This window comes from Engraulis encrasicolus, unplaced genomic scaffold, assembly GCF_034702125.1.
Source record: "Engraulis encrasicolus isolate BLACKSEA-1 unplaced genomic scaffold, IST_EnEncr_1.0 scaffold_233_np1212, whole genome shotgun sequence".
Taxonomy (NCBI): Eukaryota; Metazoa; Chordata; class Actinopteri; order Clupeiformes; family Engraulidae; genus Engraulis; species Engraulis encrasicolus.
In genome coordinates, this window is record NW_026945517.1 from 2,193 (window position 1) to 28,916 (window position 26,724).

Here is a 26,724-nt window from a genome sequence, read left to right on the forward strand (position 1 = left end):
TTTAAGCAGTGTTGCCAAAACAAATTCAGCAGAAGACGCTATTGGCTCTCTGAAAAGTCGCTAGAAGTCGCCAGATGACGTTATGTATGACGTCACAGCATCACGCATGCAGCGCCAATCTCTAGAAAAGATGTGTGCAAGGCTACGCAGAGCTGCGGTTATGTTGAAAAACAATGATTTTGTCACTTAAATGAAGAGTTTTTCAAAGTGCCCAGATTCACCAAAATGTCGCCAAAGTCGCCAGATGTGTTTTTTTTTGTCAGCAGGTCCAAAAGTCGCTAAATCTAGCGTCAAAGTCGACAAATTGGCAACACTGTATTTGAGTCCAGGAACATGAATACATACTGTACTTACAAATCCCTAGTAACTTAGAAAGTGATACACCAAGCCTAACATACATCATCATGCCTCGCTTTCTTAAATCAGCACAGTTCACAAAAATGCGTCAATGTGATTGCTGCAATTGTTGCACCCTATATCTTTGTCATATCTTTAGTTAGAGGCTTATATTGCCTTTAAATGAAATTATTGGGCCACAAAACCTACATTTTGACACCAAGATCATGCTCATATAACAACCAGATCCAAAGTTATGGCTCAAAACAAATACAGGTTTTTGCGATGGCGGCCATCTTGGATTTCGTGTTTTTGAAGTAGATCCCTTCGTTTGCGAGCGTGGAGCCGCTTCTAATTGGAATCAGCATCCCCAAAACCCCCTATATACCAATTTTCGTGCTTTCTTCCGGAAGTGAACATCTTTTCGACATATCCTCTAGACTAAGTGACGCTTCTGCAGTGTTAAGGAGCCAGTTATGACCAAATCCACGACTCTCAATTCAGCACAGCGTATTATGACAAAGTGTGTACCAGCACGGCAAAATAATGAATCTTTTCGCAATGCGCTGCCTCGGAATAGTACAAGAGCACGTTTGACTCTCTGCAGCAGGCCGCACAAAATATAGAGAGGAGAAATTTCTTCACTGTCCGGTGCATCGCGGGAAAGGACTGACATGAACTAGGTTAAACGTCACCGAGTATCTCAGACTGACTCTGAAAACTGCTGAAGACATGTTAATGGAACACATTAACTTGGCACGGTTCTAAATAAAAGCATTTTCATCTTCCACATCTGAGATGATCCGATGAGGCTTCTTTAAATCACAGAAACCAAAAAAGCCCTGTCTTGACCACATCTACATCTTTCAATTCAGCACCGTTTATTATGACAACAAGTAGGACACAGCGCAGTAAATTAAACTTTCCGTTATAGGCCTAGATCAATCACACGAGCGCTTTAGTTTTAGGTTTGCATGTGAGCTATCCAATCAAAAAATTAAATCTACATTCCATTGCCGTTTAGTAGCCTAATCGCAGTTGTAGTGATAAACTACAAGAGGCACATGAGACTGGGGTTGATAAGCACAGCGCTCGATGGCCCTCCAATCCACGGAGAGGTTTTGCATACTGTTTCTTTGTATTCACTGTTCATTCTTTCTTTAGACCTACAACTTGAGGGAAAACTCTGCTTCATCGAGAGAGAAGGCATTGTCAACTGCTCAGATGCTAGTGCAATGAGTGAATACACATGTGTAAATTCTGAGACTTCAAGTCTACAAACTCTGATGTTTTTCCCTCAACTTCGCGCACCCCTGCGCTACAAGCGTAGTCAGCACGTTGGCCGCGCAGGCAGGCTGCTCACGGCTGCCTCCCTTCTCACCAGACATCGGGCCATTTCAATCTTCATTTCAACACATTAAAACTGCGATTTCAGACAAAATATTTTCAGAGATGATAGACAAGACGTTAAACAACAACAATTTAATGAAAAAACGATTTCACGAAAACACTGATTCTCAACCTATTTTCGCTCTTTCCTGAGAAACGGCCAGCGCGACATCCGATGGGTTTTCCCAGATCGCATCACATTCACATTTAAGGTCAGACAGATTAGGCCAACTGAGGTCTTTTTCTTCAGGGTAATCTATCTGGACTCTATTTTTGATTTTGTGCAACAGAAAATAAAACATATAATCTTTGATTTAAAACATGCCAAACTCACCCATCCGGGATCGCAGCGATACCCTCTCCCTCTTCACCTTCATCATCCTGTCTTTTCCACTCTCTTCATCTCTCCTCCTCTTCAACTCCAACTCTTTTATTCTCGATCCCTTCACCTCATAACACTGTCCTCTGTTTGCTGCGACCATCTCTTCTATCTTCTCAATGAGCTCCTTGACCTGCATGTGGTCATCTCTCCTCTTATTGTTGAGGACATGATATCTGTGGCCACACTTCTCTACCAGGCACTGCAGACTCTGTCCTTCACTCTCGATGTGCTGTTCAATAGGTGTGTCTCCCAGCCGGTCTCCACGGGTGAAAAGCGCTATGGTGTGACTCCAAACTCTCTCACTCAGAAGCTCCAGGTGTTTCTGCGCTGATATTATACGGATTTGAGGGAATGATCTATCAACACGTATGGCCAGCAGTAGAGCATGTGGTCCAGGAGGACACAGAGACACACTGAGCTCAATCCATTCCTTAATTATGTTGACTGTTGCGTCTTTTTGGACTCTCCACCATCCTGGAGCATCCACCACAGTAACGTGTCTCCCTAATACTTCCCCCTGTCTCTTCACACACTGAGCTATTGTCTCTGCAGTACCAAACTCTTCTTTGCCGAGGATTGTGTTTCCTGATGAACTTTTCCCAAATTCTTTTAATCCCAGAAGCACAATCCTCAACTCTGGCAGATGATAAGAGGCACCTGATGGGAAGACAGATTGCAAGTGAGGCTGCAGTTCTATGTTATACATTTTTAATTTATAGAAATGCCCTAATGATGCCATAGGGTTGAAAAAAAAGTATTAATTAGCTTAGTAATGCACTCTGTGCCAAGATGTGTCCTTTCCGAACAACAGCCTGATATAATGCAAAAGTGACTTCATCCCTACTAAAATGTAGTTCCAAGAAGGTTCCTGGAACACAAGCCGTTGGTTTCAGTTTAGTTCTGGTTATGTTCCCAGAAAGTATTTTTGGTTATTTTTCCGTTCTCACCTGGTTGGCAGGAAAGTTTAATTTTGGTTTCCAGAATGTTATATGTCATTGTTCTCTCACCGTGCCTTTACTCCTGTTGATATCATGTTTGCTTCCTTGGCGTTCCCATGTGGTTCCCTTACCCTTGTTGGTTACAAATTTGTTTCCCTAGACGTGCTCCCGATGTTCCCCCAAGCTTGTTTATCGTCGGCTTGCTACCAAAACCGCCTAAGTCCGATTTTGGGGTTTTCGGAAAACGGGAAAACTGAATTACCTAGGGGTCGCCAAACATCAGTGGCGGTTGTAGGAAATCTGGGACCCTGGGCAAAGAGCAATTGTGAGTCCCCCCTAATAATTTTGGTCAAAGGAGATTTTTGCAGAACTTTACTCCCCTACCACATCTGCATCATCCTGTCATCCTGTCTGTGTCATTGGTCCACTACAAACAGTACCTGTCTAAGATGTTAATTTATTTTCTTTATTTATTTTGAGTGAAGCTGCAAGTCAAACATAAAATGGCTCCTAAGAAAAACACTTTAAAATAAATTATTTGATGCAGCACAACAAAAACAATGCACGGCACATTATTTTGATAGTTATACTATTCTTTTTATACTATTATACTATTCCAAACTTTTATCCTGGAAATGGTGAATGAATAGCATGCTGGTAGACTCACGTCTACCAACAGGTTTTCACAGATTTCTTTTACTATCTAGCACTTTCAGTCATGTTATCTTTCAATGAAAACATTATGTACTTTCTCATCCAAACTAAACCTCTTTTGTGGTTGTGCCAGAGCAACTGCCACAATGGTAATACATTCACTGCTCATAACAGGACAGATTCAGATTGCAGTGCCACACAGAGTAGGCCATGCAGTGGCGTCCAATCTCCATGTTGAGGTCCCATCAGTCATGGAGGAGGATGAAGGGGTGGGGCACTTATTTGGTCCTTGTACCTCCTCACAAACTGTCTCCTCCTTGTTTATCATCTTTGGTTAACTTCTGCTCTTCTCTATTGAGGCAGTCGGTTCATTTGCAAAATAGGGAGGCGGAGCACTCGGAGGGTCACAGGCAGCCTCAAAATGAATGGCAGTGAACGAGGAGCCAGCGTATTGAAGGATAAAACTCGCTGTTTTTAACTAATAATCGTCCGGGAAAACTTCCTTCGAAGTTCACATGCCTGCCTCTTGAATTCAGGGGAATGACAAAAAAGTGGGATAATCATACGTACATCCAGATGACCACGAGCACTTGTAGAATCCACAGTCCCCCCCCTATCAGCTCAGTTTGACAGCTGTCAGAACGCACCCAGCGAGCGGAGCATTCGGAGGGTACACTATTTACAGCCTTCTCGCTATTTAACCCATGCCTGCAGTTAGGGGCGCTGTCGAGACGGGAGCGCAGCCCATTCATTCTGAATGTAGTCTGCAGTCCTCCGTTGGCGCCCCTACAGTGCAGTACCTGGCGAGTGGAACCTCTCGTAATAGAACTTCTCCGAGAGCGTCTTGACAGCTGTCACACTGAGCTGATAGGGGGGGACTGTGGATTCTACAAGTGCTCGTGGTCATCTGGATGTACGTATGCTTGTCCCACTTTTTTGTCATTTCCCTGAATTCACAAGGCAGGCGGTGAACTTTGAAGGAAGTTTCCCCGGACGATTATTAGTTCAAAACAGCGAGTTTTATCCTTCAATACGCGGGCTCCTCGTTCACTGCCATTCATTTTGAGGCTGCCTGTGACCCTCCGAGTGCTCCACCTCCCTATTTTGCATATGATCCGACTGCCTCAATGCTCATAAAACTGCCCCACCCCCCCAACCTTGCCCATGACGGAGGTAACCTGGTCATAGAACTGTGCACCGCCCATTTCAACACCATGACCGTAGCATTCAGAACATGGTATAGAACCACTAGTGGAAACTTAGCACAAATTAATTAGTCATCCCACTGTGATTGCAATAATGTATAATGTATATAGCCCAATGCTGATCAAAATATACATTATAAAACATTAGAAAAGTTTGTGGAATAACAGCATGTCATAGGAGGTTGCAGTCTTTGGCAGTCTTCTATAAACCTGTGATGACATCAAACAGAGTTCATGATTAATAACTGCCCAGTTCGTTTTTAAGACTACAACTATTAATTGATTTAAGGCTACAACCTTTGTGTGGTAACTAGATCTCAGAAGTGAAGTTGAAGTTTTGAAGATGAAGTTTTGAAATATGCCCTTTTTCTTTGAAGAGAGAGAGAGAGAGAGAGAGAGAGAGAGAGAGAGAGAGAGAGAGAGAGAGAGAGAGAGAGAGAGAGAGAGAGAGAGAGAGAGAGAGAGAGAGAGAGAGAGAGAGAGAGACTCTTACAGTTTTTCTCGATTGGTTTGGCTAATTTCTCAAAACTGAGATCACATTCTCAAAACAACACAGACAAATCTCCAAACAAATTTACAATTTCCCACAACAGTCAAATTTCAAATGCTTTGTACATGTCTCAAATGTTTAGTACATCTCGGCAGATGGCTATATACAAGTACCCTACAGTTGACACATTGAGCATACATTTAGCACATTTTCCAAATAAATTGACCTGTCTTATCTAAACGAATTAGACAATTCTCAGTCTAATGGTTGCCCTCTCCAAAACATGTCAGCATGATTTCATTGTGTGAGTCATCATATGCAAAGTAGTCTACACAATTGTCAAAACAGTCAAGGACATAATATTTTAAGAATTTCTTTACTGTAAACAGTAAATTCATGACAGTGTTCAACAGGCCAGATGGTATTGTAACTTTACTAGTTTGTAGAAAATAATTTTACAACCGTGTATACTACAGTTTCCTCTGTTATTTGGCTAATTTCTTACCATTTTTTCAAACGGCATTCTGTGGAAGGAATTTAGTTTCGACACACGGGTAAACTGTTTTTGGAGTGATATGAGCAAGTGATAAGGATCCATGGTGTTACGCTGAACCATCCAGTTTATTTTCACAGAATGACTAAATAAATGCAAATGAGCCAAACCAATTGAGAAGGATATATGCCATTTTTATGGTACTGACCATTTATGTGGGAGAAGGTTTAGTGCTGATGCAAGAATGAGCTGTTTTGGGAGGTATATGACATTTTGCTAGTTATCTGAACTGTTGTGCAGAAGTGTAAGAATGTTTAGCCAAATGACCCAAAATTTATAGAAATGTCATCTCGGTTTCAAAAAATTTGCCAAACCAATCGAGAAAAACTGTAACAGATGTAAATAACCTGCTTCTTGCATCAAAAATGACTAAGTCAAGTTACCCAAGTCATTCACATTGGCAGAACAATTGTGCACAGGGCCCCAGGATGAATAGATAGGGCCCCCATACCACCTGCCAAGATCATAATAGGGCCCCTACCCCTGCCACCTGCAGGAGGGCCCTAGGCCTACAGGCAAATGCCCTCCTTGTCCTCCCTATAGCTACGTCCCTGGTCATTCATTTTCTCATAGGCAGTGTGTGACTTAATACATACCGATTTTTGACTCTGGTGACTGTTGTGATTGATTAATGACCCTGACAGAGGCAGAGTGATGCAGCTGTGGTAGGGGAGTAAGTTTATGTAAAAATCTCATTTCGACCAAATTCGGACTAAGGCGGTTAAGGACCTACTTAAAGCAATTTTTTAGATACGGCACTCAGAAAGTGGTCTCTCTGAGAAGTCTGTTCAGGTTCTGGTACCTGACAAAAACATTTATAATGACAGAACTATGAGGAGTTGAGTGCTATAATTTTGCACTTGTTCTATTGGGACGTTCGTGAACCTTCTTGATTTATTTCATCCAAATCTGAGATGGTTGTGCGGGACAATTCAGTGATTTGGCGTGGAATGACCCCTGAGTAATGTTACCCTGCAAAGTCTCCTGAGCGCTTTAAGCCTTTTAGTGTCTTCACACGTGCACGCAGATCAGGTACATAAACCGCCTATATTGCTTGATGTGACTATCAGAAATCCCTGTCTTTCCCCCCACCTTGCATTTCTGCGTTTTGGGTTTTTGGTTTGGTCATCCCTAAAAATATTTTGCACACACTGACATGATTACTGATTGCACCTACACTATTCTTTATTCTTCTTATTTAATACATTTCCAAAACGTTATCCCGTTATCCCCACATGCGTGTGTATTCCTTTCATGTTGCTCCTTTTGAGCCAGCAGCTGTAAGAATGTAAAGAACTGTATAAAAAAGACTCAAGGACTCAAGAGAATACATCTCTTCCATCCACACTCACCCATCTGTGATCTGAGTGATTCTCTCTCTCTCATCACCTTCATCATCCTCTCTCTTGCTCGTTCGTCACCCCCCATTCTCTTTTCCCCCATCTCTTCTATTCTCCTTCTCTCCATCTCAAAACACTGTCCTCTGTTTGCTGCCACCATCTCTTCTATCTTCTCCATCAGCTGTGTGACCTGCATGTGGTCATCTCTCCTCTTGTTGTTGAAGACATGATATCTGTTCCCACATTTCTCTACCAGCCACTGCAGACTCTTTCCTTCACTTTCAATGTGCTGCTCAATGGTGTCTCCTAGTTGGTCTCCACAGGTGAACAGCAGTATAGTGTGTCTCCACACTCTCTCACCTAGAAGCTCCAGGTGTTCCTGCACTCCTCTTCTATCATTTTGTGTAAATGATCTATTCACACGTATGGCCAGCAGCAGAGCATGGGGACCAGGAGGACACAGCGACACACTGAGCTCAATCTCTTTCGTGGTAAGTTTAGGGGTTTCTGTTAAATCATTCCACCACCATCCTGGAGCCTCGACTATTGTGAGCTGTCTGCCTGCTACCTCTCCCTGTCTCTTCACACACTCAGCTGTTCTTCTCTTCAGATCAAACTCTTCTCTGCCCAGGATGGAGTTTCCAGATGAACTCTTCTCAGACTTTCTGCGACCCAGCAGCACAATTCTCAGGTCAGTCTCATCAAGGACAATATGATCTGAGAAAATAGCAATTGAATGGCGAATTCAGTTTCAAAAACGTCTTGAATCTACAAATGTATTCAGATGTCTTATGCCCCTCAATGTAGATCAGGGGTCCCCAAACTTTTTTCTCTGGGGGCCACATTATCGTTCCTGACTGTGATCAGGGGCCGGGATCAATCATGTGGGCTGTATACTAGGCCACTGCTTGTTATAGCCATAATTTCTAGCACGGCAATCGCCATTACACGCTGAAGAAGGGCTCTGCCCGAAACATTCGTAGACGAATAGACAGAAAAAAATCTGAAGAGTGCTTCGCTTCCTTCATTCCTAATTTCAAGTGATTTGCAAAAGAAGTGAGTGAGTACTTTTTATGTTTTTCAATTTGAAATATAACAGGTATTACTTTTAATTTAATAAAAAGCTGGACAGCACTCCAAGTTTTTGTGGTTTATTGCCCGTCAGATGTTTCGGGGTTAACCTTCTTCAGTGTCGGGCCCCGACACTGTTGATAAACAAAATAAAATATTTATGGTTCATTCCACGCCAAATCTCTGAATCATCCCGCACGACCATCTCAGAATTGGTAGGAAAAAATCAAGGAGGTTCACAGACGTCCCAATAGGAGACGGGCAAAATTATAGCTCTCAACTCCTCATAGTTTTGTCATTAAAAATGTTTTTGTCAGGTACCCTCCTGACTCGTTTTGAACAGAGTTCTCAGAGAGCCCACTTTCAGATTGCCGTATCTGAAAAACTAGTTGGTCCTTACACATTTCAAGGGGTAACATTTGGAACATGTACTTGTGAAATGTGGATTTTCACACATCCTCTTGTCATTTACTACCGTTTTCTGGGGGATTAAAGTTGCTTGAAAATTTCTCACCTTTGAATTTGTGGGCATCTTTGAAGGACTGTGGTAAGCGCAGTTTTAAAGACAGAGGATTGATATGGACAATGTATGTTCCCAACCATTCTGTGCATGTTGTGTTGAAAGACTGATCTTCTGCGATGAACAGTTTAGAAGATATGAAGTCTTTAAAATGGAAAAACTGGACCTTGGTGCCATATTTGGCATGATATATGAAAAAAATGTCACGACTCACCACCGTATTATCAACAGTTTTGGAAAGATTAGATGTCTGTTCTTAACATATTCAAAAACTGGGATGGTATTCTGCCTCATTTGGTCACAATGAATTTTTAAAAACCCACTGTTGTGTGACTTCCACAGCTCCTATGAAAAGCTGATATTGGGGGGCAACTTTGCCATGTTACACCAAAACAATGACAGCAATCACCACAATGAACTAAACAGTTCTGGAAAGATAGGATGTCCGTTTGTAACATATCCAAAAACTGGGATGGTGTTCTGCCTCAATTTCTTGTAATGACTCTTTTAAAAACCCTTTGCTGTGTTACGTCAGCAGCTCCTGTAAAACCAGCAAAGTCACATGAATTACCAGGGGCAGAGCTATAGGGGGCAAGCAGGGCATTTGGCCAGGGCCCTCCTGAATTTTTGGTAGGGGCCATAATCATGACCTTTGCAGGCTGTTGGGTGCCAATCTATTTGGGCTGACACTGTGAATGACAGGCAGTTTGACTTGGGCATTTCTGATACAAGAAATTTGACTTGAGTATTTTTGAAGCACACAATGCGGCAGAGAAGAAGAAGCAGTTGAGTGATTTATATACCATTATTATTTTTCTAACTAAATTTGTAGGTAACTAAATGTTCGTAAATCAACAGTTATGGCCATGTTTTTAAACCTCAACACTGTATGAGTTACTATTTTGCTATCATACCGTAGAGTAAGTCTTGAATTGCAGTAGTGATGAATTAATTGTACCATTCTGATTTTTAAAGTAACATTGCTAACACATATTCTTGATTCAAGATGTTTGCCTAACTTCAATTCAACACTTAATTTTCTTCAACAAAACTTGTAGCTGGAAAGATATCGTCGGCTTGCTACCAAAACCGCATAAGTCTGAATTTGGTCGAAATGAAATTTTTACATAAACTTACTCCTCTACCATAGCTGCATCACCCTGCCTTTCAGCCATGGTCATTGATCAATCACTACAGTCACCAGAAAAAAATCTGTATGTATAAAGTCACACACTGCCTATGAGAAAATGAATGACCGGGGGTGTAGCTATTAGGACAAGGAGGGCATTTGCCTGTAGGCCTAGGGCCCTCCTGCAGGTGGCAGGGGTAGGGGCCCTATTATGACCTTGGCAGGTGGTATGGGGGCCCTATCTATTCATCCTGGGGCCCTGTGCACAATTGTTCTGCCAATGTGAATGACTTGGGTAACTTGACTTAGCCATTTTTGATGCAAGAAACAGTTTATTTACATCTGTTAAGAGTTTTCTCTCTCTCTCTCTCTCTCTCTCTCTCTCTCTCTCTCTCTCTCTCTCTCTCTCTCTCTCTCTCTCTCTCTCTCTCTCTCTCTCTCTCTCTCTCTCTCTCTCTCTCTCTCTCTCTCTCTCTTCAAAGTCAATGGCCATGTTTCAAAACTTCATCCTTAGACATCTATCTGAGATAATCTTGTTACCACACAATGGTTGTAGCCTTACATTAATTTATGGTTGTAGCCTTAAAACGAATTGACCAATTATTAATTATGTGCTATTATTTGATGTTATCACAGGTGCATAGAAGACTGCCATAAAATACATCTTCTTATGAAAAACTGGTATTTCATACATTTATCTAAAGTTTTTTAATGTATATTCTGCACAGCGTTGGGTTGATGTCACCAGTAAAGTATATTATTGCATACACAGTATCATGACTGACCCCAGTGTTTAACCCTTTTACTGCTGCAAAATTGAGACAGGTTGCGGTATTGAATTAGGTGGGCTGTCACGTCGAATAGAGTGTAAAATCTTGTCCATACTCCTTTCCACTGGGTGGCAGACATGTGGTACTTCAATCCTTTCTAAGAATTTCGACCCCTCTTAGTGCATTTTTTTCGAGTAATTTCCATCTGAAAACCCAGACGCGGAAGTTGCGTTGCAATTCACTATTTCAAAACAAAGGAGGATCGGCGTTGTGAGATTGTGCACATAATTTCCTCTAATTCAAGCCCAAATACATTCCAAATGCAAGTTGTCTTGGTGGTTTATGTTTAGTGACATTATATTTTCCCACAAGTTGATTGTTTATGTGTAGACATTTATAATATGGCCTCAGGCAATGCGTCTCCTATTGCTAGCTTAGCCGTGGCTACAGAGAAGAACAGCCAATTCGAATAGGCAGTGAAATAGATCCCCTTGCCAAACACAGGGAAACATGGCGTCAGTTTTACATACATAAACAGTTTTACAAACATAAATGATCCTAACCACAACTCAATGGAAAGTTTCGGGATTGAGAGAAGTGGTTTGTTTGGAGACTTCATTACGTAGGGGAGTTCCCATTTGAACACACGCGACGCGAAGGCGAAGCCCTGTTCCAGGCGAGCTGAACCCATGCGACTGGTTTCATTCGCTGAATAAATCTGAAGCAAGTTGGCCTGCCCCCAGACAACAACTTGTCATGATGTTTTGTGTGCAATGCAATTGCGTATTTCGCCCCTCAAGTAATTGCAGCCATTATTATAAGAAAAAAAATGTTGCTGCTGAGATTGCAACACAGACGGTCAATCGGCTGTTTGGGACCTCCCCTGTCAAACACAGAAACACGGTGTAGACCTAGGAAACATGATCCTGAACACTAACTAATGAATATTTGCGGGGTTGTGAGAATGTGTTTGCTTGGCGATTTGTAAATGGTTACGGGGGATTTCCTTAGAACATGCGAGAAGCGTTTATTGTCATCCAAAAACCCACAGGGCGATATGCGTAATTTCACTGAATAAACCTCTAAATAGGCAACCACTATTTCTATGTCGTGCGTTTTATATGCAATACAATGCCATATGTCGCCCCTAAAGTGATTGCAGTCATCATGTGTTCATCGAAATAGGCTATATTTCACTTGGTGGTGAACTTTGACGTGCGTCTTCCCCTAAGCTGGAGTAGGCGAAAAAGCTAAAACATAAAGATAACGTATGTCATTTCCCTCTATGAAAGACCGTAAGGAAAACCACTGCTACAAAAAAGAATGGATTATCCTGTTAGACGTTGTACATCCCGTAGAAATTCGATACATGGCTTGGGGCGTTTTCTTTTTCTTTTCTTTTTTTACCGTTGCGCACGGCGAAATGAAGACGCATACCCTATAACACGAATATTTTAGGCTTGTTGAAAACTGGGCTGGTCGCCGTGGTTGGACTGTCTTTATTAGAGTTTGTCATGTCACTAAAGCAGCATGGAAGAGGGGGCGGAACCGGAGAGACTGGAGAGGAAAGCGCTGCGCTATGCGTGAGGAGGGATGGTGCCGCTTCTGATCGCCTTCAGATGGCCGACTTTAGGTGTTACTTATAAAGTATAGGCCTACTATAACGTGATAACGTCGGCCTAATTGGGCTGTGTGTATTTTCGATCCATGTCTGTATGCCTAACAGTAGCCTATGATACCAAAATGAATAGAAGCAGTTTATAAGTCAATAGAGCTGAGATAACAGGAGAGGTGATGCTGATTTGCTCCGCCTCTCCACCCCTTTTCCTGAAACTGATTTCACAAGGGTACACCTCATGATACAAATTAGGCCTTTTTTATGCCCATTATCTTGACACTGTGCCCATTAGTTCTGTGAAATGTAAGTGACAATCTGTAACATTCATTCACTGAGCTATGCTGATGATCATCAAGGATGATCCTATGCATACAGAGGTCACTGCCCCTGCGCCTTATCCAAATAGCCTACAGTAGCCTATATAGGTCACAGGTGTAGTAAAATAGGCTATATAGATATATATGTGTACTGAATATGTGTGCTTACCCTGTCTGAGAAAGGTTTTCACAGACTAAAAAGTCACAGGTAGATGCAAGCACTTTTGGCACTCCAGGCAACAACCTCCCAGTTATTCCGTTTCTTGCTAGTTATTATTATTACAATATTAGTTACAATATTTACTATATGTTAGGCTTAAAACTGCTTTTTTACTTGACCATAATGTATGTGCACAACATGACAGTAATGGGATGCCACATATTTCTAAATAAATTCAATAATCTATTGAAAATCTATTGAAAATTATCAATATTTTCCATTACTAATTAAAAATTCAAAATGGCCGCCCCATATGACGTCATAATATGCTAATTAGGTATGCATATTTACTCCCAAAATAAACTTTGGGTCTTCCTCAACATTTTTGTAATTTACAGTTATGCTCTATCTGTTACCACTGTCCAGCCACAGCCTGTTGAATATGTGATGCCCAAATCGAGCATTTTCACCAAAATAACATTGGCATTAAAAGGGTTAAAGGATCCAGTAGTGGTTCTACACCATATTCTGAATGCCACGGTCATGGTGTTGAAGTGGGCGGGGCACAGTTCTATGACCAGGTTACCTCGGTCATGGGCAAGGTTGGGAGGGTGGGGCAGTTTTATGAGCATGGAAAACAGCAGAAGTTAATCAAAAATGATAAACAAGGAGGAGACAGTTTGTGAGGAGGTACAAGGACCAACGAAGTGCCCCACCCCTTCATTCCCCTCCATGACTGATGGGACCTCAACATGGAGATTGGAGGCCACTGGATGGCTTACTCTGTGTGGCACTGTAATCTCAATCTATCCTGATATGAGCAATGAATGTATTACCACTGTGGCAATTGCTCAGGCACCATGACAAAAAGAGTTTTATTTTGGATGAGAATGTAAATAATGATTTCATTGAAAGGTAACATGACTGAAATTGCTACAAAGTAAAAGATATCTGTGAAAATCTGTTGGTAGACATGAGATTTACCAGCATGCTAGATTGTTACAAAGTCAACAAAAATATTTCAATTATTCACCATTTCCAGGATTAAAGTGTTTTTTCATTATTTTGCGTGATTACTACTTTTTGGGAGTGCAAGCACTAAGCAATACACGGGTGTTAAGTGCAGGCGCAGACGCCGACCTTTGTTACAAAGTCTTAGCTCCTCTACATCTGACTTAGATATTCTACCAACAGCCTTCTTCAAATCCATCTTACATCTAATATCACCAGATTTACTTCAGATCATCAACACTTTACTACAAACAGGCATATTCCCAGGCTGTCTGAAAGAAGCAGTTGTGAAACCCTTACTGAAAAAGAACAACCTGGATGCACTGGTACTAAACAACTATAGGCCCATATCCAATCTACCATTCATGGGTAAAATAATAGAGAAAATTGTTTTTAACCAATTAACTGCCTTTTTAATGTCTAATAGCTATTTTGATAAGTTTCAATCAGGTTTCCGTGCCTACCACAGCACTGAAACAGCTCTTATTAAAGTTATGAATGACATAAGATTGAATTCTGATGCTGGCAAATCATCCGTCTTGGTGCTACTTGATTTAAGTGCTGCTTTCGACACAGTTAATCATTCTATACTACTACATAGACTGGAACACTGGGTTGGCTTTACGGGCATAGTGATCGACTGGTTAAAATTGTACTTACAACAAAGACGTTTTTTTGTCAAAAAAGGGAAGTCCAATACCCTGAAGAAGGCTTGCGCCGAAACGCGTGGGTCTCTGCTCCCATGTTTTAAAACTTTTAGCCATGTTTCAATAAAGGCTTAATATTTTTCCACAAGAAGAGTGCCTTGGACTCCCTTTTTTGACAAGATATTGTTTTTTCCCCAACACCAAAGAGCACCTTCAAGATTTTTTCTGAACAATTCCCTGAGCACTTCAGATTTTCTCTTCACTTAAAGACGTTTTTTTGTCGCCATTGGAAGACATACCTCATCACCGATGTCTCTGAATTGTGGGGTCCCCCAGGGCTCCAATCTGGGACCACTACTGTTCAATCTGTATATCGTCGGCTTGCTACCAAAACCGCCTAAGTCCGAATTTGGTCAAAATGAGATTTTTGCATAAACTTACTCCCCTACCACCGCTGCATCACCCTGCCTTTCTGCCAGGGTCATTGATCAATCACAACAGTCACCAGAGTCAAAAATCTGTATGTATAAAGTCACACACTGCCTATGAGAAAATGAATGACCAGGGACGTAGCTATAGGGAGGACAAGGAGGGCATTTGCCTGTAGGCCTAGGGCCCTCCTGCAGGTGGCAGGGGTAGGGGCCCTATTATGATCTTGACAGGTGGTATGGGGGCCCTATCTATTCATCCTGGGGCCCTGTGCACAATTGTTCTGCCAATGTGAATGACTTGGGTAACTTGACTTAGCCATTTTTGATGCAAGAAGCAGTTTATTTACATCTGTTAAGAGTTTTTTTTCTCTCTCTCTCTCTCTCTCTTTCTCTCTTCAAAGACAAAGGCCATGTTTCAAAACTTCATCCTTAGACATCTCTCTGAGATAATCTTGTTACCACACAATAGTTGTAGCCTTACAATAATTTATGATTGTAGCCTTAAAACGAACTCAGCAATCTTTAATCATGTACATTATTTGATGTTATCACAGGTTTGTAGAAGACTGCCAGAGACTACATCCTCTTATGATAATCTGTTAATTCATGCATTTATCTAATGATTTATGATGTAGATTATGTATAGCAATGGGTTGATGTCACTAGTGCAATACGTAAATGCATACACAGTAGAATGACCAACATGAATGTGTAAAGGATCCAGTAGTGGTTCTATACCATATTCTAAATGCCACGGTCATGGTGTTGAAGTGGGTGGGGCACAGTTCTATGACCAGGTTACCTCGGTCATGGGCAAGGTTGGGAGGGTGGGGCAGTTCTATGGGCATGGAAAATAGCTGAAGTTAATCAAAGATGATAAACAAGGAGGAGACAGTTTGTGAGTAGGTACAAGGACCAAAAGAAGTGCCCCACCCCTTCATCCTCCTCCATGACTGATGGGACCTCAACATGGAGATTGGAGGCCACTGCATGGCTTACTCTGTGTGGCACTGCAATCTGGACCTGTCCTGATATCAGCAATGAATGTACTACTACTGAGGCAATTGCTCTAGCACAATGGCATAATACATTTTTTACTTTGGATGAGAATGTAAATAATCATTGAAAGCTAATATGACTGAAAGTGCTAGAAAGTAAAAGAAATCGGTTGGCAGACATGTGATATACCAGCATGCTAGATTGTTACAAGGTCTACAAAAATATTTCAATTATTCACCATTTTCAGGATTAAAGTTTTTTCCATTATTTTGAGTGATTACTACTTTTTGGGAGTGCACGCACCAAGCAATACACGGGTGTTAAGTGCAGGCGCAGACGCCGACCTTTGTTGGTCTTTTGTCATTCAGAATTAAAGTTTGGAATAAAAATAAAAAAGAATAGTATGACTTTCAAGATAATGTGCAGTGCATTGTTCTTGTTGTGCTGCATCAAATCATTTATATTAAAGTGTTTTGTTTTCCTTAGGAGCCATTTCATGTTTGACTTGCAGCTTCACTCAAAATAAGTAAAGAAAATAAATTAACATCTTAGACAGGTACTGTTTGTAGTGGACCAATGACACAGACAGGATGATGCAGATATGGTAGGGGAGTAAAGTTCTGCAAAAATCTCCTTTGACCAAAATTATTAGGGGGGACTCACAATTGCTCTTTGCCCAGGGTCTCAGATTTCCTAGAACCGCCACTGATGTTTGGCGCCCCCTTTGGTGCCTAGTTTTTTCCTGTTTTCCGAAAACCCCAAAATCGGACTTAGGCGGTTTTGGTAGCAAGCCGACGATATGTTGCCACTGGGACACATTATCGAGAATAACTCCATAAATTACCATAGCTATGCGGATGATACCCAGCTCTACCTATCTATGTCCCCCAATGACTACACCCCCCTTGAATCACTCTATCATTGCATGGACCAAATTAACAAATGGATGTCTCACAATTTCCTCCAGCTGAACACAGAAAAAACTGAAGTAATTATATTTGGGAAAAGAGAGGAGAGACAAAGAATTGCTACTATCCTTGAAACGAAGGGACTGAAACCAAGGGAAACAGTTAAAAATCTTGGGGTCCTCATTGACAGTGACCTAAATTTCAACAGTCACATGAAATCTATTACTAAGTCTGCATTTTATCACATAAAAAAACGTCTCTAAATTTAGGGGCCTGATGTCTAAACATGATCTGGAGAAGCTAATACATGCCTTCATTTCTAGTAAAGTTGATTACTGTAACAGTCTGTTTACTGGCCTCCCAAATAAGACCATTACACAGCTTCAACTGGTACAAAATGCAGCTGCAAGGGTTCTTACAAAGACAAGGAAGTTTGACCACATTACTCCAATTTTAAGATCGCTGCATTGGCTCACAGTAAGCTACAGACTTGGTTTCAAGGCAATGCTACTTGTGTTAATTATTAAATGGAATGGGACCCACATATCTACTGGATATGTTTCAGCTGTATGCACCGACCAGGTCACTAAGGTCAACGGAGAAGAATTTGCTGGTGATTCCAAAAGTCAAAACAAAGTGTGGAGAGGCAGCCTTTAGCTTCTATGCTTCAAAGCTTTGGAACCAGCTTCCAGGTGACGTAAAAAATGCACCCACTATTGATAGCTTTAAATTGATAGTAACTAGATTTTACTACTAATTAATATTTAAGACCAGATCCAGTGCAATAGTTGGAATTCAGAAATGCAAGGTTTATTTGCTTGAGAGAGGGGGGAGGCCATTAGGCCCCAAAGGCCTGTCCACAGGCCTCCCCACCCCCTCTCCAATGAAGAGGTGTTAACAGATACAGGTACAAGCAAGAAAAAGCAAGAAGGCAGAACAATGCCAGTGGCTGAACTTTAAAAAAAAACCTCCACAGGAAGTGAGGTCACATTGGATGATGTCACATACAGTGATAGTCTTAGCCAATAGCAATGGATAGGCAATTTCAAATCAGCAGTTTGGGGGAAGGGAAGTTCAGTACATCCTGATGCCATAGACAAAGAGAACTTTTATTTGGATCTCACAGTCTAAAAGTGTTATTCAAACACATATCAAACAATACATGGACATTGAAATGTTATGTGTGATTGGGGGCAATATTCAGATTCCTTCAAAATCTAGACTCAAGACAAAGCTGTTCTCAGATGCTTTCTTAAATTATTGAATGAAAAGACGGTAAAATAAGAGAAGACAAAACCCTGACAATTCTAGACCCTATCAGGTAAACGGAAAAAAGGAGGCCAGACTCCTCTGTCGTCGAACAGTTAAATTCTGAGGATTGAATGAAAAGACGGTAAAATAAGAGAAGACAAAACCCTGACAATTCTAGACTCTATCAGGTAAACTGAAAAAAGGAGGCCAGACTCCTCTGTCGTCGAACAGTTAAAATCTGAAGACTGCGTATGTTTTTCAAGGTTTTATGTTTATTTATGTTTTATTTTATTATTATTTTTACCTTACGTTTTACCTTAATGTTTTAAATGGTTTTTTTTTACTCTAATTCATTTCCCTGTTTTCCTTTCATTTACATTTGTTAACTTTGTGAAGCACATTGAGTTGCACCTGTGTATGAAATGCGCTATATAAATAAACTTGCCTTGCCTTGCCTTGTTGGTCTTTTGTCATGCAGGATTAAAGTTTGGAATAAAAATAAAAAAGAATAGTATAACTATCAAAANAATGTGCAATGCAATGAGTCCCCCCTAATCATTTTGGTCAAATGAGATTTTTCCAGAACATTACACCCATACCACATCTGCATCATCCTGTCATCCTGTCTGTGTCATTGGTCAACTACCTGTCTAAGATGTTTTTTTTTTTTCTTTATTTATTTTGAGTGAAGCTGCAAGTCAAACATGAAATGCCTCCTAAGGAAAACAAAACACTTTAAAATAAATTATTTGATGCAGCACAACAAGAACAATGCACTGCACATTATTTTGATAGTTATACTATTCTTTTTTATTTTTATTCCAAACTTTAATCCTGAGTGACAAAAGACCAACAAAGGTCGGCGTTTGCGCCTGCACTTAACACCCATGTATTGCTTGGTGCGTGCACTCCCAAAAAGTAGTAATCACTCAAAATAATGGAAAAAAACTTTAATCCTGGAAATGGTGAATAATTGAAATATTTTTGTAAATCTTGTAACAATCCAGTATGCTGGTAAACCCCATGTTTATCAACAGATGTTCACAGATTTATTTTACTTTCTAGCACTTTCAGTCATATTAACTATCAATGAAATCATTATTTACATTCTCATCCAAAATAAAACTCTTTCTGTCACTGTGCAACTGAGCAATTGCCACAGTGGTAATACATTAATGTCTCATATCAGGATCCAGTTTGCAGTGCCACACAGAGTAAGCCATGCAGTGGCCTCCAATCTCCATGTTGAGGTCCCATCAGTCATGGAGGAGGATGAAGGGGTGGGGCACTTTTTTTGGTCCTTGTACCTCCTCACGAACTGTCTCCTCCTTGTTTATCATCTTTAACTTCTGCTATTTTCCATGCTCATAGAACTGCCCACCCTCCCAAACTTGCCCATGACCGAGGTAACCTGGTCATAGAACTGTGCCCCGCCCACTTCAACACCATGACCGTGGTATTCAAAATATGGTATAGAACCAATACTAGATCCTTTGCACATTGGAGATGATCATCCTACTGTGTGTGCATTCATGTATTGCACTAGTGACATCAATCTAATGCTGTCCAAAATCTACATCATAAGACATTATATAAAAATATGAATTGCTCAATTCGTTTTAAGGCTACAATCATAAATTAATGAAAGGCTAAACCCATTGTGTGGTAACAAGATTATCTCAGACAGATGTCTAAGGATAACGTTTTGAAACATGGCCATTGTTTTTGAGAGAGAGAGAGAGAGAGAGAGAGAGAGAGAGAGAGAGAGAGAGAGAGAGAGAGAGAGAGAGAGAGAGAGAGAACTCTTAACAGATGTAAATGAACTGTGTCTTGCATCAAAAATGGCTAAGTCAAGTTACCCAAGTCATTCACATTGGCAGAACAATTGTGCACAGGGCCCCAGGATGAATAGATAGGGCCCCCATACCACCTGCCAAGGTCATAATAGGGCCCCTACCCCTGCCACCTGCAGGAGGGCCCTAGGCCTACAGGCAAATGTCCTCCTTGTCCTCCCTATAGCTACGTCCCTGGTCATTCATTTTCTCATAGGCAGTGTGACTTTATACATACAGATTTTTGACTCTGGTGACTGCTGTGATTGATCAATGACCCTGGCGGAAAGGCAGGGTGATGCAGCTGTGGTAGGGGAGTAAGTTCATGCAAAAAAACTCTTTTTGACCAAATTCGGACTTAGGAGGTTTTGGTAGCAAGCCGACGAAGTGCTTGTGGTCATCTGGATGTACGTATGTTTATCCCACGTTTTTTGTCATTTCCCTGAATTTACGAGGCAGGCTCTGAACTAGGGGTCGACCGATACAGGTTTTTTAATGGCCGATGCGATACCGATATTTTTTCCATCACCCTTGGCCGATACCCGATTTCCGATACGCCGATGCCGAAATTGTTAAAAAGTGTTTAAAATGACAAAAATCAGTACTGTATCATTTTTTTTTTTTTTTTTTTTAATTCTATCCCATCACCTTTTCATCACACCATAACATGAATAACAAGAAAATTACTGTAATGTACAAAGCACACTGAGCAACTAGTTTTCAAGTTTTTCATTATAGCCACCTAAAAAGGTATAGGCCTACATAAGGCATTAAACATTCAAAGGACTGTGGCTTGACAGTGGTACAATAGCATAGAGCTTGACTGTAAATTTGAAAAATGTTGGGGATGACCCCAAGATTATTATGGGCTTAAATATTTATGCCTATTTGATTGTACTTGATTTACTAGGGCCTTTCACAAAATAAATCAGTCAACTAAATAACAAACAAAAGCCCAAAATAACAAACCAGAGAAATGCAAAACAAGACAAGTAAAACCATGTTCTTATTTTCATATTATAAAATACATTGCAAAGAATCCCACCAGGCACACCCCTGTTCAAAATGGTTTTGTCCACCAAACGGCGGACACCCCTCCATTTTACACAGATTGGAACATTCACTTGTTGCTGAACGAGGAAGTGGCAGCATGCTGGTGGCACTTAAATGTTACAGAAATGTTTTACACAGTATTTCTACCAAATAAACTTCTATGAATTGAAATAGCCAGTTTGCAAGTGATGTTTGTTACTCATTGGAGATCGCTAAACAGATGGAAGTTGATAAATGAATGACGCTACGAAATGCGCATTTTGAAACGCGGTGGAAATGTACACTGAAACATGCTGGAAGGCACTCGTTACAACGCTAGGTAAGAGTTATGGCAAATGGGGGTGATAAATGACCGAACAATGAACCAGGGAAATAAAAACAGTAGTTTACCCTCGTTGGAAGAGCTGGTTGGTTAAATGCTACATAAATGGTTTACAATATTTTAATTTAGCCAGTTTGCAAGTGGTGTTTGCTACCTATTAGATGTTGCTAAAACAGATTGAAGTTGATAAATGAATGACGGTATGAAATGTGCGTTTTGAAAGGAAAATTAGACACTGAAACATATGCCGGTAGACAGTTACAACGGTAGGTAAAAGATGGCAAATGGTGGTGATTATTGACTGGACAATGAACCAGGGTATTAAAATAAGTACAGAAAATGGATGGAGCTGAAACATTCTCCCTTTAGGCCTATTACATGCACATGCCATGTCATTCAGTGTCCACATTAAAATATTATGCGTCTGAAAGTAAAACTTTGTGGCAGCCTGCAAGGCTGTTTACTTTACTCAATGAGAGGGGGAGGGGTGACGCAGCAGCGTGCATTGCGGGTCTGCCAGCATAGCAACACAGAGCTGCCCGTCTGTAGTCAAAATCTCGGGGTGGGCGTATCGGCCAAAACCGCCTGCGTATCGGCCGATACCGATACACTTAATAAACGCAAATATCGGCCCGATATATCGGCCGGCCGATATATCGGTCGATCCTTACTCTGAACTTTGAAGGAAGTTTCCCCGGACGATTATTATTTCAAAACAGCGAGTTTTATCCTTCAATACGCGGCTCCTCGTTCACTGCCATTCATTTTGAGGCTGCCTGTGACCCTCCCAGTGCTACGCCTCCCTATTTTGCATATGAACCGACTGCCTCAATCATGGAGAAGAGAGAAAAACAGTGATGATAAAAAAGGAGGAGACTGTTCGTAAGGAGGTAAGTTGACTAAACAGCTGTCCTGCCCCTCCAATCACCATGACTGAGCTACCCTGAGCATGGTGCTATTCCACTGCAATGCTCACTACATGCTCATCACAGGACAACTCTGCTGCAGAGTTGAGCAATGGATCCATCAATATTTGATGTTTTACCTTATCCTGACGAGTTAGCTGAAGTCGACATACATTGAGTGAAACACAAGCACATGTAGAAAACTTAACCCTTGTGTTGTGTTCCTAAGCTGCATACACCTGTGGTGTTCGGGTCATTTTTGACCCGTGATAACAAAACTCAGCCATAAAATACCTAAAAACACTAGTTATCATCAAATATTGCTTTTCATCTTATGGTTAACTTTGTATGTATTCATATCCATTGAAATATTACTTTATGTATTCATCTTTTTGACTTTACAGGTCTTTTATCTTACATTATGCAAATCGTTTTTGATGACCAAAACTATCAAAATCTGCATAAATTCATTATTAATTAGAGATCCACCGGATCCTGATTTTTAGGATCCTGCCGGATACCGGATCCACTGCTTAAGATCCTGCCGGATCCGGAACCGGATACCGGATCCTACGAAAGGGTTGAAACACATAGCCAACTCGCAGACGTGGGCCCTTTTTATTATGTTTGCGCAAACTATTTTTAAGACTCATTGACTTACTGCCACACTGCCTTCAACGGCCGATTCCAAAGGGCTTTCACTCCATGCAGCGATTGAAAGTGAAAGACACTGAAAAGCCTAGGCGCCGTTAAAAGTAGAGATGCCCCAGATCCTGATTTTTAGGTAACTGCCGGATACCGGATCCACTGCTTAAGATCCTGCCGAATCCGGATAGTCTGAAAAACCCTATTATCCTGCCGGATCCGGAACCGGATCTCGGATCCTGTACATGTCTATTACTAATACCTCCTAAAGTGATACAATTAGTGATTATGTTGTCCATGTATTACAGCTGATATGAGAGTACAACAACACCCACATTTATTTTATCAGGTTTTTCTCTAATATTAAAAAATATCATCAAGAGTGGCATTTGTGGTGTTCTGGTCCAAACCAACCCAAAGAGATTTATAGCAGGATAAAGACCAAATGTCAACTAAATTAGTTTTTCAGTGCATAAAATCAATGTTTAAATATGTTGACTTGGTGTTTTTCAATATTTATATGATTTTAGTGTGGTAAATATACAAAATAACAATTCTGTCGGAGTCACAGCTATTCCGCCAATCTAATGCAAAGATATTGGAAATGAACACCTCAATGACCATGAAAAAAGTCACACTATTCATCTGAATCCCCTATGCCATGAACATGGACCATTATGTCATTGCCACATCAACTTTATGGAAAGTATAAGACCAGTTCTACATGTTTGGGTGCCATTATGAATTTTTGATACGTTTTTTGGAAAAAAATAATGTGGAAAAATGTATTTTGCAAACAAATGTGCAAAAAATCTCATTATATAATGCAGAAATGGATTCCCTGACCATGAAAACATATGAGTAGACATCAGAAATACATCTGTACTCCTTTCACAACAGGAGATATGACGTATTGTAGTGTATGGGACTGTCCGGCGGCCATATTGGATTTGTAATATGAAAAAGCTGGCTTTTTTTTTTCAGGCAAGAAATATATTTTCCTCACCATAAATCACCAAACTGAAGACAAAGGGCAACCAACAGCTTTTCAGAAATGCATACAACAACCAAAAATCTATGCCGGGTCAATTTTGACCCGAACACCACAGATGTAACTTTTTTTTTTTTAGACCTTTAAAATGTAATAAAATGACAAAACATTTTTTTTGTGTTGAAATGATTGTGACTGAGGATTAGATGAAGCCTCATTCCAGGACAATAAAGGAAAGCGTGTTTTTTTCACACTTAAACTTGAAAACGGGTCAAANATGACCCGGACACAACATAAGGGTTAATTATGTGATAAAAAGTATCATCTCATAATCATTTCAATATAATTCACAGCAGGCCTCAGAACTGCATCAACATAGGTAAACAAGTTACTAAGCATTGTTATGAATTAGAATAAAATGCATTGAGATGTGGTGGTAGTCAGGATAGAGCAATTTGTTTCAAGATCTACGGAGATGTTTCAGTCATCCAACATTTCATCACTTTATTTCAGTATTTGGTTTTCAGTGCCAAAAGATGAAATTTACACACGTCTATAACCTTTGATTTACTGAAATGTAGTTACAGTAAGAGCTGATAAAACCTCTCACTCATCAGCCACTTTTACTTTTATGCTGTATTATATTGATATCGAAAATGCTCAAGTCAAATATATTGTATCAAAAATGTCTGACTCAAATTGCTCAAGTTATTCAGTGGCGGAACAATTGCACATAGGGCCTCATGGCAAATACCACAAAATAACATGGCAAAGATGGCACCAAGTTTCAGTTTTTCCATTTTAAAGACTTCATATCTTCTAAACTGTTCATCGCAGAAAATCAGTCTTTCAACACAACATGCATAGAATGGTTGGGAACATGCATTGTCCATACCAAACCTCTGTCTTTAAAACTGCGCTTACCACAGTCCTTCAAAGATGCCCACAAATTCAAAGGTGAGAATTTTTCAAGCAACTTTAAGCCCCCAGAAAACGGTGGTAAATGACAAGAGGATATGTAAACATCCACATTTCACAAGTACATGTTCCAAATGTTACCCCTTGAAATTGATAAGGACCTACTTAAAGTAATTTTTCAGATACAGCAATCTGAAAGTGGGCTCTAAGAACTCTGTTCAAAACGAGTCAGGGGGGTACCTGACAAAAACATTTTTAATGACAAAACTATAAGGAGTTGAGAGCTATGATTTTGCACTTTTCCTATTGGCATGTTTGTGAACCTCCTTGATGTTTTTCTGCCAATTCTGAGATGGTGGTGCGGGATGATTCAGAGATTTGGCGTGGAATGACCCTATATAAAAATTATTTTATCTTTTTTCTTCTATGAGGATTGCTTCTTTGGGCCATTTCAAATGGTGAGGTGCAGAGAGGTGGAGGGCCGGTCAAAGGGGCGTGGCGGGCCGCATCCGGCCTTCGGGCCTTAGTTTGGGGGCCCCTGACGTATATGATGTTATGTTATGAACATTGCCATTATTATAGGACGTTTAGCAGTAGACTTACCATCATGGGGCATGGTCTCAGAGGCTGCCATTGGTCACCAGGTATTGAGCAATAATGCTTGCTTTGCACCTCACAAATCTGAAATGAAAGGGCAATTAAAGTGAAAGCAATCAGAGTTAACACAGTGTTATTATTTTGTTTTATGAGAAGTAGCAGTTGACTCGCCAACCTCTCAGAAGCCATTTAGCAACAGTTGTGGGAGTTGTAGATGGTGTTATTAAGGGTGTCATTTAAAATCTGGCCAGGGGCTAAAACTCCTTACGATGAATCCGGGCTAACCAAGGGTGCATTTCTCTAAACCGTATAGTAACGGGTGTAATGTTAACAGGTCCGGGCAGGTCCGAATTAAACTTTGAAATAATGACAGGTAATCGGGTGGGTGGGTGCTGTATTCTGCGGGCACGGGTGGATACGGGTCTTCAAAAATTGACCCGTGCAGGACTCTAATGGGCGGCCATCTTGAATTTCAAATGGTCCATACACTTTAACAACAGAGTTGTGTCTGAAGAGTATTTGTAACAATTTAGGTGCTCATATCACTAGTTGAACAATTGATCTAGTATCTCCTGCAGTATTCCTACAGGACTTTCTGGCAGCCATCTCGGACAATGGGTATCCATCTTGGATTTCAAGTGACATACTGTACATGCTTTTTCAAAAGAGTTAAGTCTAAATATTATTTGTACCAAGTTTGGCGCTTGTATCAATATTTGAACAATTGTTTTATTTTCCTATGACACATCTGAATGGTGGCCATCCTGGAAACTGAATCATCTTGGAAAACTCACCCGCATGCTTTATCAAAAGCGGTACATCTAAGGAGTACCTGTGCCAAGTTTGGTGTTTGTATCACCATTTGAACATTTGTTTCAGTTGCCAATTTATATCTGTATGGTAGCCATCTTGGAAAATGGAAAACCATCTTGAATTTGAAGTGGCCTATCTAAGGAGTATCTGTACCGATTCTGGCAATTGTATCACAGACTGAAATATTGGGTCACCTCTCTGCCTAGCTATCTGACTCTGACTGACAGTGACATTGACTATCTTTCTTCATTTTGCTTCGTCCTTGAAGATGTGACTTTGCTGGTCTTTGGGATTTATTCTTTTAGGGTAGATGTAAAGACTATACTTTTGTTTGGGGAATGTAAATGGGAGAGACTTTTTTCTTTTCTACAACATTGGAGGTGATTGTACATAAGGCCCAAAATTCGCTGCTACGTTGCTGCGTGGACAGGCACACTATCCAAAACAGTAACATCCACACAGTGTTTAGAATAATAAGAGCACAACAATATCCTTCAATAAGTTTTGTGTCAGCACCAGCTCGCCCGAC

At 40.7% G+C, this 26,724-nt stretch overlaps 1 protein-coding gene across 1 annotated transcript; it reads right to left on the bottom strand.

Annotated features, from left to right (window-relative positions):
* Nucleotides 1-2,174: 2,174 nt before the first annotated feature.
* Nucleotides 2,175-25,419, bottom strand: LOC134442721 (GTPase IMAP family member 4-like; the record flags this gene model as incomplete). The annotated part of the gene is made up of 3 exons (XM_063192758.1): nucleotides 25,389-25,419; nucleotides 7,300-8,004; nucleotides 2,175-2,764 (listed from the first exon to the last, which is right to left on the bottom strand). Coding segments are annotated over exons 1-3 (1,326 nt in total), but the record flags the coding sequence as incomplete, so codon positions are not given.
* Nucleotides 25,420-26,724: the final 1,305 nt, after the last annotated feature.